Source organism: Populus trichocarpa, chromosome 1 (assembly GCF_000002775.5).
Source record: "Populus trichocarpa isolate Nisqually-1 chromosome 1, P.trichocarpa_v4.1, whole genome shotgun sequence".
NCBI lineage: Eukaryota > Viridiplantae > Streptophyta > Magnoliopsida > Malpighiales > Salicaceae > Populus > Populus trichocarpa.
The window spans coordinates 7,653,517-7,670,369 of record NC_037285.2 but is presented as its reverse complement, the minus strand read 5'-3'; the positions used below and the strand labels follow the sequence as shown (position 1 = coordinate 7,670,369).

The 16,853-nt window shown below is 30.6% G+C and overlaps 3 protein-coding genes across 3 annotated transcripts; all 3 read right to left on the bottom strand.

Moving 5' to 3' along the window:
- Positions 1–272: 272 nt before the first annotated feature.
- LOC7472728 (disease resistance response protein 206) lies at positions 273–1,047 on the bottom strand. The gene has a single exon (XM_002297960.4). The coding sequence runs from the start codon at positions 923–925 to the stop codon at positions 374–376; it is 552 nt and encodes a 183-aa protein (XP_002297996.1). The 5' UTR covers positions 926–1,047; the 3' UTR covers positions 273–373.
- A 6,815-nt stretch (positions 1,048–7,862) lies between these two features.
- Positions 7,863–8,669, bottom strand: LOC7472727 (disease resistance response protein 206). Its single transcript, XM_002297959.4, has one exon. It carries the CDS (start codon positions 8,548–8,550, stop codon positions 7,999–8,001), a length of 552 nt encoding a protein of 183 aa, XP_002297995.4. The 5' UTR covers positions 8,551–8,669; the 3' UTR covers positions 7,863–7,998.
- A 7,270-nt stretch (positions 8,670–15,939) lies between these two features.
- On the bottom strand, positions 15,940–16,665 carry LOC127904908 (dirigent protein 5-like). The gene has a single exon (XM_052450019.1). It carries the CDS (start codon positions 16,596–16,598, stop codon positions 16,053–16,055), a length of 546 nt encoding a protein of 181 aa, XP_052305979.1. The 5' UTR covers positions 16,599–16,665; the 3' UTR covers positions 15,940–16,052.
- Between the last annotated feature and the right edge of the window lie 188 nt (positions 16,666–16,853).

Below are 16,853 nucleotides of genomic sequence, written 5' to 3'. Positions count from 1 at the left end.
AGTTCTACAATTACGACGAGTTATTATAATCTTATTATCATTGATTTTAAATTGATTTTTGTGAATATGAATAATTGTGGTCACTATTAATTAAATTTTGTTTGAAATTAAAGTTCATGCTCCGAGGTTGCTTGGACTAATAATTAAGGTCCTCAAAATGAAGCTCGGAGGAATTAATGATTTTGTTGATAATAGAACTGCATGGAACCTCCAAACCTTCATAGCTATAAATTAAGTAGTGAAGATGAAATGAATTAAATAGTGCAAGGATATAACTTCAAAATAATGTCTTATTCAATGAGAAGGGACTACAACAAAAGCATCACCCGAATTTTCACTCAATCTTGAACAAATCATATGTGTGATCCTTTTTTTACCAACATTCATAGAATTTGATGTCAACTCGGAGCCTGAAATACACCTCGCCTTCAAATGCGTCGGTGGCAATGGTAGCAATTCCCCTGTGCATAAAGAAATCCCCAGTGCCTCCAACCACGGATATATCTCTAGTCTTTATCATAATTGGGTCTGCTCCGATGAAGTTTATGCTGCCCTGGTGGTCTGTGGAATTGAGGGCAAATGAAAAGCCTAGCCAGGCAGTGAAGGTGTTTTTGGTATCATAAATATACATGCCTTGTGCCCTACCGACCGGCGGTGAATGAAGATTGTTGTCAAGGGTAATGGGATCATCAAAAACTGCAATGTTGCCAAAATGGAACTGGCTTGCTAAGATGGTTAAGTTGGCGCCTTCCGGTGCCGCCACAATTGCTGAGGTTGCATTGGCAGCGTTCTGGCCATTGTAAATAATGTCATGAAAGTATAGGACTAATTCCTTGCACGGTTTGTACTGCTTCTTCTTCCCCGGATGGGCTGAAGACGCAACAAGAAACGTAAAGAAACAGAGAAGAATACAGGTTGCTCTCATTTTTTTTCCCTGGTGAAGATAGTCTTGGGAGAAAAGAAGCAAGATGAGCAAAAACAAGATTTAGACGAATGAGCTAGTGCTGAAGCTAAAGCTAGAACTTGTGACTTTGTGAGTAATTAGCTCTCTACTCCTCCTTATATAATGACCACATTTTGGATCTAATGTGGAATCTCATCAATTAAAAAAAAGGTCTGAAAAATTTTCAACAAATCTTGTTAATAAATGGTCCGTGGATTTCTTCTGCTTCTTTTTTTATTATGAATTGGGTTTGTCTTCACAGAACTGCTTAACTGGCTACCTACTACACACCCTTTTCATCAATTTTTCTTTTCAAGGATGTTTCCTCTGGCGACTTATATTTCACTTCCAAATAGTATCATCGATCCTGCCAGAAGGCACCTAAAGGCTGTAAAGCGTTATTCCCTCTGCGCCTATGTTATTCGACCAGCAAATGGCAAAGTCACGATGATTCGAAACTGCCATTCAAATGCTAACGCTGAATAACGTTAAAAAATTAATTTTATTTAAAATTTTAAATTATTAAATGATATCTCATTATATAATTTATATAATTTTTTATCATTCAATCCAAAAGCTTAACTTTTTAAATTGAATTGATTTTTTGATATAATATCAGAGTTTTAATAACCAAGTGATCACGAGTTTAAATCTCACTATTTCTATTTATTTGATAAAAATTAAATAAAGATAGTATAGGCTTTAATAAATTTCAAACTTAAAAGATTTTTTATATAAAAAATAGTACAGCTTTGATAATATTTGTCTGTAAGATTACAAATCCAAGATGAAATTGACATGTTAAATCATAAATTGTATTGAATTTAGGATTTTCTCAGTTCAAAAGGAGAGGGGTGGCAATCCAACTCGAAGCTCAAGGACTCAATGAGTACTCTCTGTACGTAGTTCGTTAATTTTGAGATTCTCAGACTCAAAATAGCTTGGTTGGACTCGAGTAGAAAGTGGATTGCCTGTTTTGTGATTTTCAGTTCTTGAAAAATTAAACGTAAAAAAAGAAAAAAAAAAGCATCAGAGGGACTTGGCTTGGAATCTTTGAGCGTGCTAAAAGACATGCGCCACCTGTTCCCCTGTTCCTCTCCTACTCTTAGACATCTTCAAGGGATACGCTAAATGTAAAGAGAAAAATAATAAAAAAAATATTAATTTGACTTTTTAATTATTGTTTTACGTGCTCCAAGAAGCATAGCTCTAGGCTTGGAGTGATTGGGAGTGTGAGTGTATTCGAAATTATTTTTAAATATTTTTTAAAAGTATATTTATATGAAAAGAATATTAAATTTATAAAAAATATATTCAGAATTGTCACGATACTTGATGTCGCATCGATTCCCAAGGGGGCAGGCCCTTGGAAAAAAGGCCATCATCACCACCTGCTTTTACTTACTTAGTCATTAGACAATAAACATTAGCTGATAAAAAAAGAAAAAAGAAAAAAAGAAGGAAACATGACTTATCCACCGACTCTTAATTTGGTGCCTACACTCAAATATCTTCACTTACATCCCCTAAAATATCATATATTTCTCAAGTTATTTTCTTCCGTTCCATGCCCATTCAAGCTTGTTTAAAAGTGTGGCGGTGGTTCTTTTTTAAAATGTTTTTTACTCGAAAAAGTATCAAAATAATATTTTTTTTATTTTTTGAAAATCATTTTTGATACCAGCGCATCAAAATGATCGGATAACACCAAAAAAATATTAATTTGATGCAAATAAAAATACTTTTGTAACGCAAAAAAAAATAGGACCTGACTGATATGTGTTGTTATTTCATGCAGTGAAACAACACGATTATAAATAGAACTTGATTTTTTTTGTTTTAAGAATTATGGTAATTTTTGATTTTTCCAACAAGTGATTTTGAGAAAAATATTCGGTAAAATCAGCACTATTTTATTAAAAATGTCTAATAATTAGAGATAAAACTGAAAATTTTAATTATTTTGACATAAATTTGGAAATACATTAGGGATGGAGGTGCTAAAAGTAATTTAGACATTAAAAAAAGGTTTTTATGGTTAGAGTCTGTTCAGCCAATTCAATCCGTGTAGCTGGATAAGAAACTCAGTGTCCAAGACATGACCGCATATTCTTGAATAAAAAATAACATCTAACGGTGGATATTGTACAGGAAAACGCACTTGTTGTGGCCCCACGAGTGACTCTTTTATCAACCCTAATGTATATTCTAATCAATTCTGGTGGATGGTTGGTTGGGGTTGGGGTTGGTGTTGATTTGTATTATTTAAGTGGTGGTTTAAGAGAAAATTGAACAATTTGTTTGGTCATGGTGAGTGATATCTTCGCATGACTTAGTCTTTATTATATTATATTATATTATATATAAAATTAAAAGAGTTCAATTCAACTTATTTGTCCTTTGATATCATTTCCATCGAGCTAGATCTCACGGATAAAAAAAGTTTATTTCACGAGCCATGTTAGTAATTACAAGAAAAGATAGGGTTATATATCATTTTTATATTTTCATTAGTACGATTGCTTCATTATCATTGAAAGACAAAAAAAAAAAAAATAAACTTTGATCAATGAGCCTTTTTCTTTGACTTAATTTTTACACAATTAAATTACTTTATTATTTTTTAAAATAAAAAAAAATATCTTTAACTTATGAATTTTTTTATCTTTTATATTTGGCTATTTGGTAATTTTGAGGTATCATTAGGGTTATCGAACATCAAAATCCACACGGCATCGACTTGACAATTTTTAGTTTTCGTTTGCTTTGATTTATTCATTAAAAGTCACTTGAAAATTTTTAGTTTTCGTTTGCTTTGATTTATTCATTAAAAGTCGTCATCTAATATTTAATTAAAGATTACTTAAAAACCCGGATATAATAATCTTATCAAAAATTCACGAGTAAAACACTGGTTATAGTTAGAAAAAGTATTAGCACCCATAAAACACCCTACCTACCTAAAATAAGCTGCTTCGTGGACATGATGTATTAAAAAAATTTTAAAAATTCTGTTCTTTTATCAAATTTTAGAAATACAACTTCCATGTAAATTTATAATTCTTTATTCGTGAGCAAATCAAAATATTAAATTCTTCTTTGCTCTTTGCAATTTTATCATATAAATAATAATAAAAAAACAAAAAAACATGCATTAAACAAATACAAACACACATTCACTTTACTGTATTATTCTTTTTCCCTTTTCTTTTCCTTTTCTTTTCTTTTTCCCTTTTTTTTTTTTTACATCCACAATACAAAATATAAATTCAAAACAACTAAACAAAAATTACATTAACAATTTAAAATTTATAAAATAGACCCTAAAACTCCAGGAATTGCAAAGGAACGCTTCTGGAACTGCCTGAACAGTACTGGAACAATGGCGGCGCGTCCCCTCCACGCGCCACCGCCACTGGCGGCGTCTGGCTCAGCTTCTTCTCCTCTTCCTTTCCTCGCCGGCGGTGAAGATCACCGTCACCTGCAACCAAAAGAAAACGCACAGGCAGTCTGTTTTAGTTAATTTTTTAGATCTGTTTTCCTCTGCTTTCCATCCTTATCTGCTTCACTTTCTTCTTTCTCAGGTCTGTTATTGGGGCTTCGCCGTCTTCTCCTCTGTTTTGGGTGGCAGATCGGGCGACGGTGGATCTGTGGCGGCGCTGCTGTCTGACGGTGTGGACGGCGCTGATGGCTCGGTGGGCGTGCTGCTGGATGGTCTTCACCCCTGTCGGTGGTGGCGGCCTGTGATGGCGGCCGGTCGGTCGGCTGGAGAAGAAAATCAAAACCAGGGGGCGGCTGTTTGGTTTGTTTGTTTCTCGAGAGGAGGAAGGAGATGGGGCTACAGTGTGGAGGCCAAAAAATTCCAAGCCGGGGTTGCTGCAGCTATTTTGTTTCGCCAAGTGGGGAGGAGCCGGAGGGAATGAAGGCCGCGGAGGGTAGAGGGAGCTGCTGAGAGGGAGGATCTGTGGAGAGAAAAGGAGAGGAGGCAGTGTGGGGGCTGGTTCTGGTGAGGTGAGGGGCTCTGTGTTTTGGAGAAGATGAAGGAAAATGCAACGGTTTTGGTAAGTGGCGGGGGACAGTGATAGGGGGGAAAGAGAGACCACGAGGTGGTCTGTGGGGCTGAGGCTCTTGGTCCGTGAGGGTGGAGTTGGAAGGTGGGTGTTGTGGCTGAGGGGAGAAGGCTGGTCGGTGTTGGTCAGCGGCTGGGGGAGAGGAAGAAGGAAAAAAAATCAGAGGGAAAGGGGGCTGCGGCGGCTGCTTGGAGAAGAGATAGATTTAGGGTTTGTTCTTTTCTTTCTTTTTTCTCTCCAAACTGGCCCCCCTCTCCTTTGTGGACCCCCCTGTTTTGAGTTGTGGACCTATATTTATAGGTAAAATATTGGTTGATTCTTAAAATTGATCCCTTAATTTTTTTTTTGTAAATTTTGATTTTTCTTTTTTTTATATATTTTTGGAAAATAAGCAATATCAAAGTCGACTCAATAAAAAAAATCAATGCTTTTAAAAATAACGGGTGAAAAGTCAAACGCGTTCAAAAAACATTTGAAAATTTAAATTCTTTTTTAGACGATGTTGAAAATGCTAAAAACGATGCAAATATATTAAAAATATATTTTTTGATTTTCATTTTTTTTCACTATTTTTTGGATTTTCTGAAAACTTTATAAAAAATATGGGGTTAAAAATTGGATAACAACAAAGATAATTTGATAAATAAAAAAAATTAAAAACAATGAATGAACAGTAATGCTTGCCTTTAGAAGATACGTGTCGTCCGGTGGCCAAAACCTAGCTTCCAAGACGACCAAAGAGTCTCGGCGCCCCCACCACTTAAAAGCGGTGCATGTTGCATAATTGGGACCAATTTTGGCACATGTGGATTGATTTTTTTTCCCCTCTTTCCTACTTGATTTTCATATTGACATTCCAAACAATCAAACCGGCCCCTCATGTTATTATCTTTAAGATTTGATCCTTATTCTATTGAATATGTTTTTTTATTAAGAATAATTAATGAAATTAAATATTTTTTTCAATTTCATCCCCTATAGATTTTTTTTCATCTTTCAAATTTGATTCTCATTTTTTTTATTAGTATTTTTTTTTATTTAAGATGATTTTTGAATTTTTTTACACTTTAATCCTTGCTATTTTTTTCCTATCAAATATAACATTTATTTTATTGCTATTTTTTACCTTACAAGATTCTTTAGACTGATTTTTTTTTTATTGTTTCATCCTACAATATTTAATTGGCCAAACCTAGCTTTCAAGGGTATTAAAAGTTTTTTTACATGGTCCATTTGTTTTTTTCAAATTGACCAAGGAAAAATATATTTTGTTCCATTTTAATTGCATAGTAAAACAACCACAATATTCTTAGAAGCAAAAAAAATTAAACCTGGCATCAAGGGGTATTTTTGTATTTTTATAATGGTTTTTTGTTATTATAATTTAAGCCGAAGAACAATTTGGTATTTTTAAAAATATAAAAAATAATAAACAATTAAAATGCATAATGAAACGATAAAAATACCTTTAGAATAAAAAAATTCTAAACCTTTAAATAAAAAGCATTTTTGGCTTTTAAAATTAAAATTAAGGTTGGTATTTTGGCTTTTAAAATGATAATAATACCTTTAGAATAAAAAAATTCTAAACCTTTAAATAAAAACATGAGTAAAAAACACGTTGTTTATTTTTTTATACAAATCTTTTTGGTTAAAACGATGTTGTTTTGATCCCTTTAAAAAATTGGGTTAACCCAAGTTGATCCTCCCAGCTAATGACCTTAGCTTTGCTTCGGGCTGGGTTTTAATAATTATTAATAACTATTTTTATCTTTACATGTCTTAATTGAAAGATTTTGAAATTAAGATTTTTTTTATAGAGATATTATAAAATAATAAATATAGTCTTCAAAAACATGTTATCTCCGTATCACCTGTTTTAAAAATACAAAAATTCATTCTAATATTATCTTAGTAACGTATTTATTTTTGTATCTTTATTTTTATCCCTATTTTTTTAATTAAATATATTTTTGTCCCTACTATTTCTGTTTATTTTATCCTGAATTAATAATCAAATCATATCTAAGAGCATGTTTTGAAAACGGTTAATAAAATGGCAAAGGGATAAACAACAATTCAATATTCATTCAATAAAAGATATATATATATATATATATATATATATATATATATATATATATATATATATATATATATATATATATAAAGATGTATGGCTTTCTGATTATATATGAAGCTCTAACAAAAGGTAAGTAATGGTCTAATATGATCTGAAATGATTAATTTTATAAGCTATGTATTATAAGATATCTGTGCATATTTTGATAATTTTGTAAATAAGTCAATTTATTATATTCACATTGGACCTCCTTGTCTTAGTGTGTGTATGTTTTATATTGGTTATTGAGTGGTGAAAAACACATCCTTTATTATATCAATTTCCAGGTATTAGTATGCACGATCCTGAGTTAAGAGTTAAGAGTTCTACAATTACGACAAGTTATTATTATCTTATTATCATTGATTTTAAATTGGTTTTTGTGAATATGAATAATTGTTGTCACTATTAATTAAATTTTGTTTCAAATTAAAGTTCATGCTCCAAGGTTGCCTGGACCGATTAAGGTCCTCAAAATGAAGCTCGGAGGAATTTATGATTTTGTTGATAATAGAACTGCATGGCACCTCCAAAATTTCCTAGCTACGAAGGAGTTAAAATGAAATGAATTAGAAATACTGTTTGAATTTTGAATTTTTTTATTAAAAATTATTTTTTATGTTTTTAAATCGTTTTGATATACTAATATTAAAAATAATTTTAAAATATATATATATATATATATATATATATATATATATTATTTTAATATATTTATAAACAAAAATTATTTTAAACTATAACCGCTATTACAATTTCAAATATACATTAAGCTCAAGAATATAACTTCAAAATAATGTCTTATTCAAGGAGAAGGGACTACAACAGAAGCATCACCCGAATTTTCATACGTGTGATACATTTTACCAGCATTCATAGAATTTGATGTCAACTCGGAGCCTGAAATACACATCGCCTTCATAGGCGTCGGTGGCTATGGTAGCAATTCCCCTGTGCATAAAGAAATCCCCAGTGCCTCCAACCACGGATATATCTCTAGTCTTTAGCGTAGTTGGGTCTGCTCCCATGAAGTTTACGGTGCCGTGGTGGTCAGTGGAATTGAGGACAAAAGAAAAGCCCAGCCAGGCAGTGAAGGTGTTTTTGGTATCATAAATATACATGCCTTGTGCCCTACCGACCGGCGGTGAATGAAGATTGTTGTCAAGGGTAATGGGGTCATCAAAAACTGCAATGTTGCCAAAATGGAACTGGCTTGCTAAGATGGTTAAGTTGGCGCCTTCCGGCGCCGCCACAATTGCTGAGGTTGCATTGGCAGCGTTCTGGCCATTGTAAATAATGTCATGAAAGTATAGGACTAATTCCTTGCACGGTTTGTACTGCTTCTTCTTCCCCGGATGGGCTGAAGAAGCAACAAGAAACGTAAAGAAACAGAGAAGAATACAGGTTGCTCTCATTTTTTTTCCCTGGTGAAGATAGTCCTGGGAGAAATGAAGCAAGATGAGCAAAAACAAGATTTAGACGATAGTGCTAAAGCTAAAGCTAGAACTTGTGACTTGTGAGTAATTAGCTCTCTACTCCTCCTTATATAAAGACCACGTTTTGGATATAATGTGGAATCTGATCGATTAAAAAAAGGGCTGAAAAAATTTCATCAAATATTGTTAATAAATGGTCCGTGGATTTTTTTTTTTTTTTATATATATTCTGAATTGGATTTGTCTTCACAGAACTGCTTAAGTGGCTACCTCCTACACACCCTTTTCATCAATTTTTTCATTGCTTATAATAAAGAAACAAAAAAAATTTCAATGGGGTTTTTACTCTTAGACATCTTCAAGGGATATGCTAAATGTAAAGAAAAAAATTATTAATAAAAAATATTAATTTGACTTTTCAATGATAAAATGCTAAATAAATTATTAAAATATAATTTCTGTTACAAGAATATTATTTCTACATATTTTGCAAAAATATTAAAATCTTACAAAACACTATTATTTGCAAAAACAATTTCCATTAGTTTTTTTCTTTGATTTATTTTAAATTTATATTTTTTCGATTAGCTTCTTATGGTATTATTCTGGTCTCGTGACCCGTGTTATGGGTTTGGCGAGTTTATCTGAATTGACTCGGATTGTTTTTTTTCTTTGTATTTTTGAATTGAACGCTTTTTAATTTTATCCTTTAATATTGGGTTGATCGAGAATTATTCGGGTTGTTTTTAAATCCGTCAAGTTAACTAGATTATATTGATTTGTTAAAATAATTGTGTATTAAATATATTAAAATATAGTTGACTCTTTTAAATAACTTTTTATAAAAACAAAAAACTATATTTATATTATTAAAAAACTTTGTTTCCAATTATTCTATTAAAGATGCTCTTATTATCTACAAAAATAGCAAATACCAATCCTGCCACGGGAGGAAAAAATTCACTCGTGAAAAGCTGAGAAGTTGTACTTGAGAAAAAGAAGAAGAAGCATAGGTCTAGGCTGGCTGCCATGGTTGGAGCGGAAGTGTTGGATTTTTCTAAGCCGTGCTCTTGACTTGGAGTGATTGGGAGTGTGAGTGTATTTGAAATTATTTTTAAATATTTTTTAAAAGTATATTTATATGAAAAGAATATTAAATTTATACTTTTTATTGTTTTTATATTAGGTCAAAAGTAAAAAAAAAATTATTTTAATATATTTAAAAAAATTATTTTAAAAACCACCTTACATAATTAAAAAAACAATAAAAGACGTCATACTTGATGTGCATCGATAACCAAAGGGGCAGGCCCTTTGAAAAAATAAGTAAAAGCAGGTCATCATCACCACCTGCTTTTACTTATTTAATTAGACAATAAACATTAGCTGATAAAAAAAGAAGGGAAACATTACTTATCCACCGATTCTTAATTTGTTGTGGCCCCACGTGTGACTCTTTTATCAACCCTAATGAATATTCTAATTAATTCTGGTGGATGATTGGTTGGGGTTGGTGTTAATTTGTATTATTTAAGTGGTAGTTCATTCTTGTTTATTGTTGCATTTTTAAAACGTTTTTCAAAAAGTTTAAAAAACATTTATTTTTTTCTTCAGATTAATATTTTTTTGGTGTTTTTAAATTATTTTAATGCGCTGATATTAAAAATAATTTTTAAAAAATAAAAAAATATAATCTTTATATTTTTCTAAATGAAAAATACTTTGAAAAATTACCACAACCACATTTCCCAACAGAATTTAAAAGAAAATTAAACAATTTATTTGATCATGGTAAGTGATATCTTAGCATGACTTAATCTTTATTACATTATATTATATATAAAATTAAAAGAGATCAATTCAACTTATTTGTCCTTTGATATCAAATCCATCGAGCTAGATCTCACGGATAGAAAAGTTTATTTCACGAGCCATATAAGCTATTACAAGAAAAGATAGGGTTAGATAACATTTTTATGTTTTCATTAGTATGATTACTTCATTATCATTGAAAGACAAAAAAATAATAATAAACTTTGGGTCAATGAGCCTTTTTTTATGACTTAATTTTTACACAATTAAGTTACCTTATTATTTTTTGAAATAAAAAAAATTATCTTTAACTTATGGATTTTTTTGTCTTTTATATTTGGATATTTGATAGTTTTGGGGTATCATTAGGTGCAGTAAGGTAATTTGATAAATAAAAAAAATTAAAAAATAAATGAACAGTAATTGTTGCCTTTAAAAGATACGTGTGTGCCGTCCGGTGGTTAAAACCTAGCTTCCAAGGCAACGATCAAAGAGTCTCAGCGCCCCCATGTGGTTTGATTTTGTTTTTCTCTTTCCTACTCGATTTTCATATTGACCTTCCAAACAATCAAACCAGCCTCTCATGTTATTATTTTTAAGATTCAATCCTTATTCTCTTGAATACGTATTTTTATTAAGAATAATTAATGAAATTAAATATATTTTTCAATTTCATCCCCTATAGATTTTTTTTCATCTTTTAAATTTGATTCTCATCATTTTGATTAATATTTTTTTTATTTAAGATGATTTTTGAATTTTTTTACACTTTAATCCTTGCTATTTTTTCCTATCAAATATAATATTTATTTTATTGCTATTTTTTACCTTGCAAGATTCTTTAGACTGATTTTTTTTTATTGTTTCATCCTACAATATTTAATTGGTCGGGTGTTTAGCTTCTTAGTTGAATCCAGATCTAAAATTTTATGGCATATAGGTTTAAGAGATTAACCCGAGTTTACAAAGTTCACTCAAGCTTCTTTTTTTTCTCTCTTTTTTAAGCTTTTTATTTCGGTTTCATCCTACAATATTTTATTTTTTTTAATTTGCTTTCTATGGGTTTCTCAATCATTTTAAAAATAACTCAAGTTGCCTCGGGATAATTGTTTTTTGCTATTTTAGAGTTAGCTTTTTTAAAGGAATTTTTTCTCTAAATCAAATTAATTGATTTCATCCTCCAACATTTAAATCTTCAAGTGTTGAGCTTTTTAGTTGAGTCTAAGTCGAGAATTTAATAATTGTGAATTTGAAAGTTTAACCTAGGTTTACAAGGTTCACTCGGGTTTACTTGGATTTTTTATCTTTTTTTAAGTTTATTTTTATCTGATTTTATCCTCCAACACACTTTTTATTTTCTTTTTATAAGATTTATTTATTTATTTAAAATAGTAAGGTTTTCCTCTTGTTTTTTTCTTCAGTCTTTATTATATTTAGCTTTTTTAAAAGTAACTTTGTTTTTAAATTAAATTTATTTATTTTATCTCCTAACACTTAATTAGGAGGGTGTTGAGCTTCTTAGTTGAGTCAAAATCTATAATTTAACGGGTTATAAATTTGAAAGATTAATCGAGATTTACAAGGTTTACCTAAGCTTACTTGGTTTTTTTTCTTCCTTTTTAAGCTTTTTTTTTTTTCATCAACCAACATTTTGTTAATTTTTTTATGAGATTTTTTTTAAAAAAAATAACAAGAGTTATCTTAGATTTTCATATGAATATTCAGAACCTTTAAATTTTGCTAGCCTAGCTACATCACAAATGCAGTTTGAAATGTCACATTACCGCATAGACAAATGAACACTTCAATATTACTACATGGTCAAGTTACAATTAACTAAATGACACTAAAAATTCACCTAAAATATTAGGGTGATTTTTGTCATACCTTAGCTCTGTTACCGTTCAAGTATTATAATGATTAAAAAAACCCAATTGGCCTTGAAAAATTACTCAAATGAACACTGCTCCAAATTCATTGGTATTTTTTATTGGAGTAGTGTAATAACCACTTTGCCCCTTCACCCAAAAAACTCAAACCTAACTTTCCAGGGCATAAAAATTCTTTTTACATGGTCCATTTGTTTTTTTCAAATTGACTAGACAAATATATTTTTTTCTCATTTAAATTGCATCGTAAAATAACTAAAATATCATTACAAGCAAAAAAAAAAAATTAAACCTAACATCAAAGGGTATTTTTATATTTTCATAATAGTTTTTTGTTATTATAATTTAAGTTAATGGACAATTTGGTATTTGCACAAATATAAAAAATAATAAACAATTAAAATACATAGTAAAATGACAAGAATACCATTAGAATAAAAAATTATAAACCTTTAGACAAGGGGCATTTTCAGCCTTTAAGGGTTTTGTTTTGTAATTATAAAGTCAACTTAGGAAACATTTTATATTTTTTTAATAAAAAAAAAGATGTGTGCATTTAGTGCACCCGAAGGTGCGTAAAAGATGTAGCGTCTCCTGACATCAAAAAATACCCTTCCATCATATCGTTAGAAGTGTCGTCGTGTCCTCTTCTTGTTGACCAATAGACCATTTTTTTCATCCTTCTCTCTCCTTCCTTGAGAATTACAAATTTTTCCTTTTGGTTTTTGGTATTTCAATTTTAATCCTTATTCTTTTTATTTCTAATTTTTGGTATTGACCCTTTTGTAAAAAATTTAGTGGTTTTCAAATTGAAGGTATCCTAGTTTTCAATTTGGTTCTTATTATTTTAATTTCTAATTTTTTTCTTGGCTTTTTTGTAAAATTTATTATTTTTTTTAATTTCATCTTTTAATTACAACACTGTTATTTTATGTCAGTTTTGATCCTCATTCTTTTTTTTCTTTTTCCTTTTAATAAATAGATTTTTTTTTATTTTCACCCTTCAATTAAATAAAAAAAAAATTTTATTTTTATTTTGATCCTCATTCTTTTAATTGCTATTTTAAAAAAATATATATATATAATTGAAATTCTATTTTCAATTTCATTCTTGAATATATGATTGATTGAGAATTAGACTTTATGATTTTTCTAGATTGAGTGTTTCAGATCTAATAACTCACACGAGTTTAAAAAGTTAACTTGAGTTTTTCAATAAAAAAGGATAAAAAAAACAAAAAAAAGGCACTAATGGGCCACACCCACAAGCTCAACCTTAATAAAAATGGCTTAGGTGCACCTACTTTTTTAATTTTTACCTTAGAAGCGAACGACTTGCCATCTACTCTTGTTTTTCTTTTTTTCTTTTTTTCATGCAAGAGGCGACTCGTTGCCTACTAGGTTGTTGCCTAGAATTTTGCCACCATTGTGGTGCCCAAGAAAATCAATGGGGGTCTCTTTTGTTTTCTAGATTATAGGTTTAATTAAGAAATTAATCCGGGTTTATGAATTTCACTCGGGCTTCTTTGTTTCTCTTTTTAAAGCTTTTTTTTTTGTTTCATCTTATAACATTTTGTTTTGTTTTTTTTAATTTGCTTTCTATTGGTTTCTCAATCATTTTAAAAATAACACAGGTTGCCTCAAGATTTAGCTTTTTTAAAGGAATTTTGTCTTTAAATTAAATTAATTGATTTCATCCTCCAACATTTAAATCTTCAAGTGTTGAGCTTTTGGGTTGAGTTCGAGTCGAGAATTTAACGGTTGCAAGTTTGAAAGTTTAACCCGAGTTTACAAGGTTCGCTCGGGCTTGCTTGGTTTTTCTTTTTTCTTTTTTTAAGTTCATTTTTTTCTGATGTCACCCTCCAACACTCTTTTTATTCGCTTTCTATAAGATTTATTTATCTTTTTAAAATAGCAAGGGTTGCCTTAGGTTTTTTTTCTCTCCAGTCTTTGTTATATTTAGCTTTTTTAAAAGTAATTTTGTTTTTTAATTAAATTAAATTTATTGATTTTATCCTCCAACACTTAATTGATAGGGTGTTGAGCCTTTTAGTTGAGTTTAGGTCTATAATTTAATGGGTGAAGGATTTGAGAGATTAATCAAGGTTCACCAGAGCTTGCTTGGTTTTTTTCTCTTTTCTTAAGCTTTTTTTTTTTTCATTCACCAACATTTTGTTAATATTTTTTATTAGTTTTTTATGAGATTTTTTTATTTTAAAAGTAACAAGGGCTAACTCAAATTTCCATATGACTATTTAGAACCTTTAATTTATGCTAACCTAACTACATCACAAATGTAATTTGAAATGTGACATTATCGCATTGGCAAATGAACACTTAAATAATACTATATGGTCAAGTTACAATTAACTCAATGACACTAAAAATTCACCTAAAAATATTAGGGTGATTTATGTCATATCTTAGCTTGGTGTTATCATTCAAGTATTATAATAATTAACAAAACCTAATTAGACTTGAAAAATTATTGCAGCTCCAGATCTATTAGCATTGTTCATTGGATAAATATAATAACCACTTTAATTATTTACCTAAAAAAACTCAAATCTAGCTTTCAAGGGTATTAAAAATCTTTTTACATGGTCCGTTTGTTTTTTTCAAAAGAAAAAATATATTTTATTTCATTTTAATTGCATAGTAAAACAACCACAATATTCTTAGAAGCAAAAAAATTTAAACCTGGCATCAAGAGGTATTTTTGTATTTTTGTAATAGTTTTTTGTTATTATAATTTAAGCTGAGAAACAATTTGGTATTTTTATAAATATAAAAAATAATAAATAATTAAAATCCATAATGAAATGAAAAAAATACCTTTAGAATAAAAAAATTCTAAACCCTTAAATAAGAAGCATTTTTGGCTTTAAATTTTTTTTTATAACTACAACAAGAAAAATTATATATTTAGTTTAATAAAAACAAAGGACATGTGCATTTAGCGCACCCGGCGGCACGTGGGACTATAAAACTGAAGATCTAACATTGACTTGTTACTGCAAAATTCTTACTCTAACACTATCAGAGTTCTTGCAAACCTCCTTTGAGCTGATGTTGAACTCTAACGAAATGACCACATGTGATATGCATCTTGCTTATTTAAGCAGCCCTTGCTGTAAATTTTAACAGGTCTATTTCAGGATTTTTGATAATCATCCTTCTCACCTCCATCATATATAGGAAACAAAACCATATCTAGGAAATTACTTTTCCCAACTTGAAATGATAAGCTGCCTCTTGAATCTCTTATCTGATTTGATTTCTTTTTATACCAGTATGGCATCAACTCTTATAGATGATTCCTCTTTCCACTAAGAAACTAGAAATGGGGTATTTTCACACATTAAAGAAAGAAAAGACCAGGACAAAAGGTTGAAATAGATGGATCATATATATTTTTGCTTCTTCTTTGCTTAAGGGTTTATTGTTATACATTAGCAGAAAAAAGGTCCGTATATATGCTCGATTGATAGTATTATTTAATTTTCAGCGAGGGCATAGCTAGTACAATGAGACACAAATGATCTGTCTCTGTATCTTTCACTGATCAAGACGGGGAATAAGCTTAACACAATTACTAATTGTGCCTTTCCTAACTTCGTACTGGCTCACAAGCATGGAGAACACACAAATTGATACAGAAGTGAGGTGCACAGAAACTTCCTTAGATATTGAGACTCCAAGTGTGCTACAAGATTACATTCATTTTATTCATCAAATCTAGCATATCTGACCTCAAGGGTAAAAAAAGACTAATGATACCTAATAACACTCATATAACTTGATATCCATCTTGAGGCGAAAATAATAGGCACCCTGGAAAGTGTCAGTACGAATCGTGGCAATCCCTCTAGCCATGAAAAAGTCTCCTGTCCCTCCAACTACAGAAAAATCTCTTGTCTCCATCATCATCAAATCGGCACCCATTATATTTAGAGTACCTTTGTGTTCAGTGGAGTTAAAGATCAAAGTGTAAGCAAACCAAGCAGTGTAAGTGGACTTCATGTCATAGAAATAGAACCCTTGTGCTCTTGCAACAGGACGAGAAAGAAGGTGATTGTCTTTGGTCATGGGATCATCAAAAACAACTAGCATACCAAAATTAAAGTTTCCTAGCTTTGTAGCATTGGTAGCTGCAGCAGATGTTGCATTAGCCGCATCCGTGCCATTAAAAAGAGTATCGTGATAATAGAGCACGATATGTTTGCATGGTTCTTCTGGCTTGAAAGAATTTTTGGCTGAAGAAACAGATAGAGATATAAAGAGGGGGGAGATAAAGAAGAAGAAAATCATTACAAGATCTCTCATGGTCACAGTTGAGATTGTCCTCAAATCTTGTGCTAGATCGAACCAATATCTTCAGCTTATATAGCAATTTCCAGTCTTTAATTAGACGTCATTGTCTTACGGCATCACGTGATGGTATAGCCTCAACAACTCCTGTCCTTTTGATTTTGTAGTATTAGTTCTTAAGAGAAGCGCGCACATTATTTTAGATAGTGAAGTGTTTGGAGCTAACTTGTGTTTGGTCCTACTGAGCGTAAGCGATCAAAAGATGCTGCG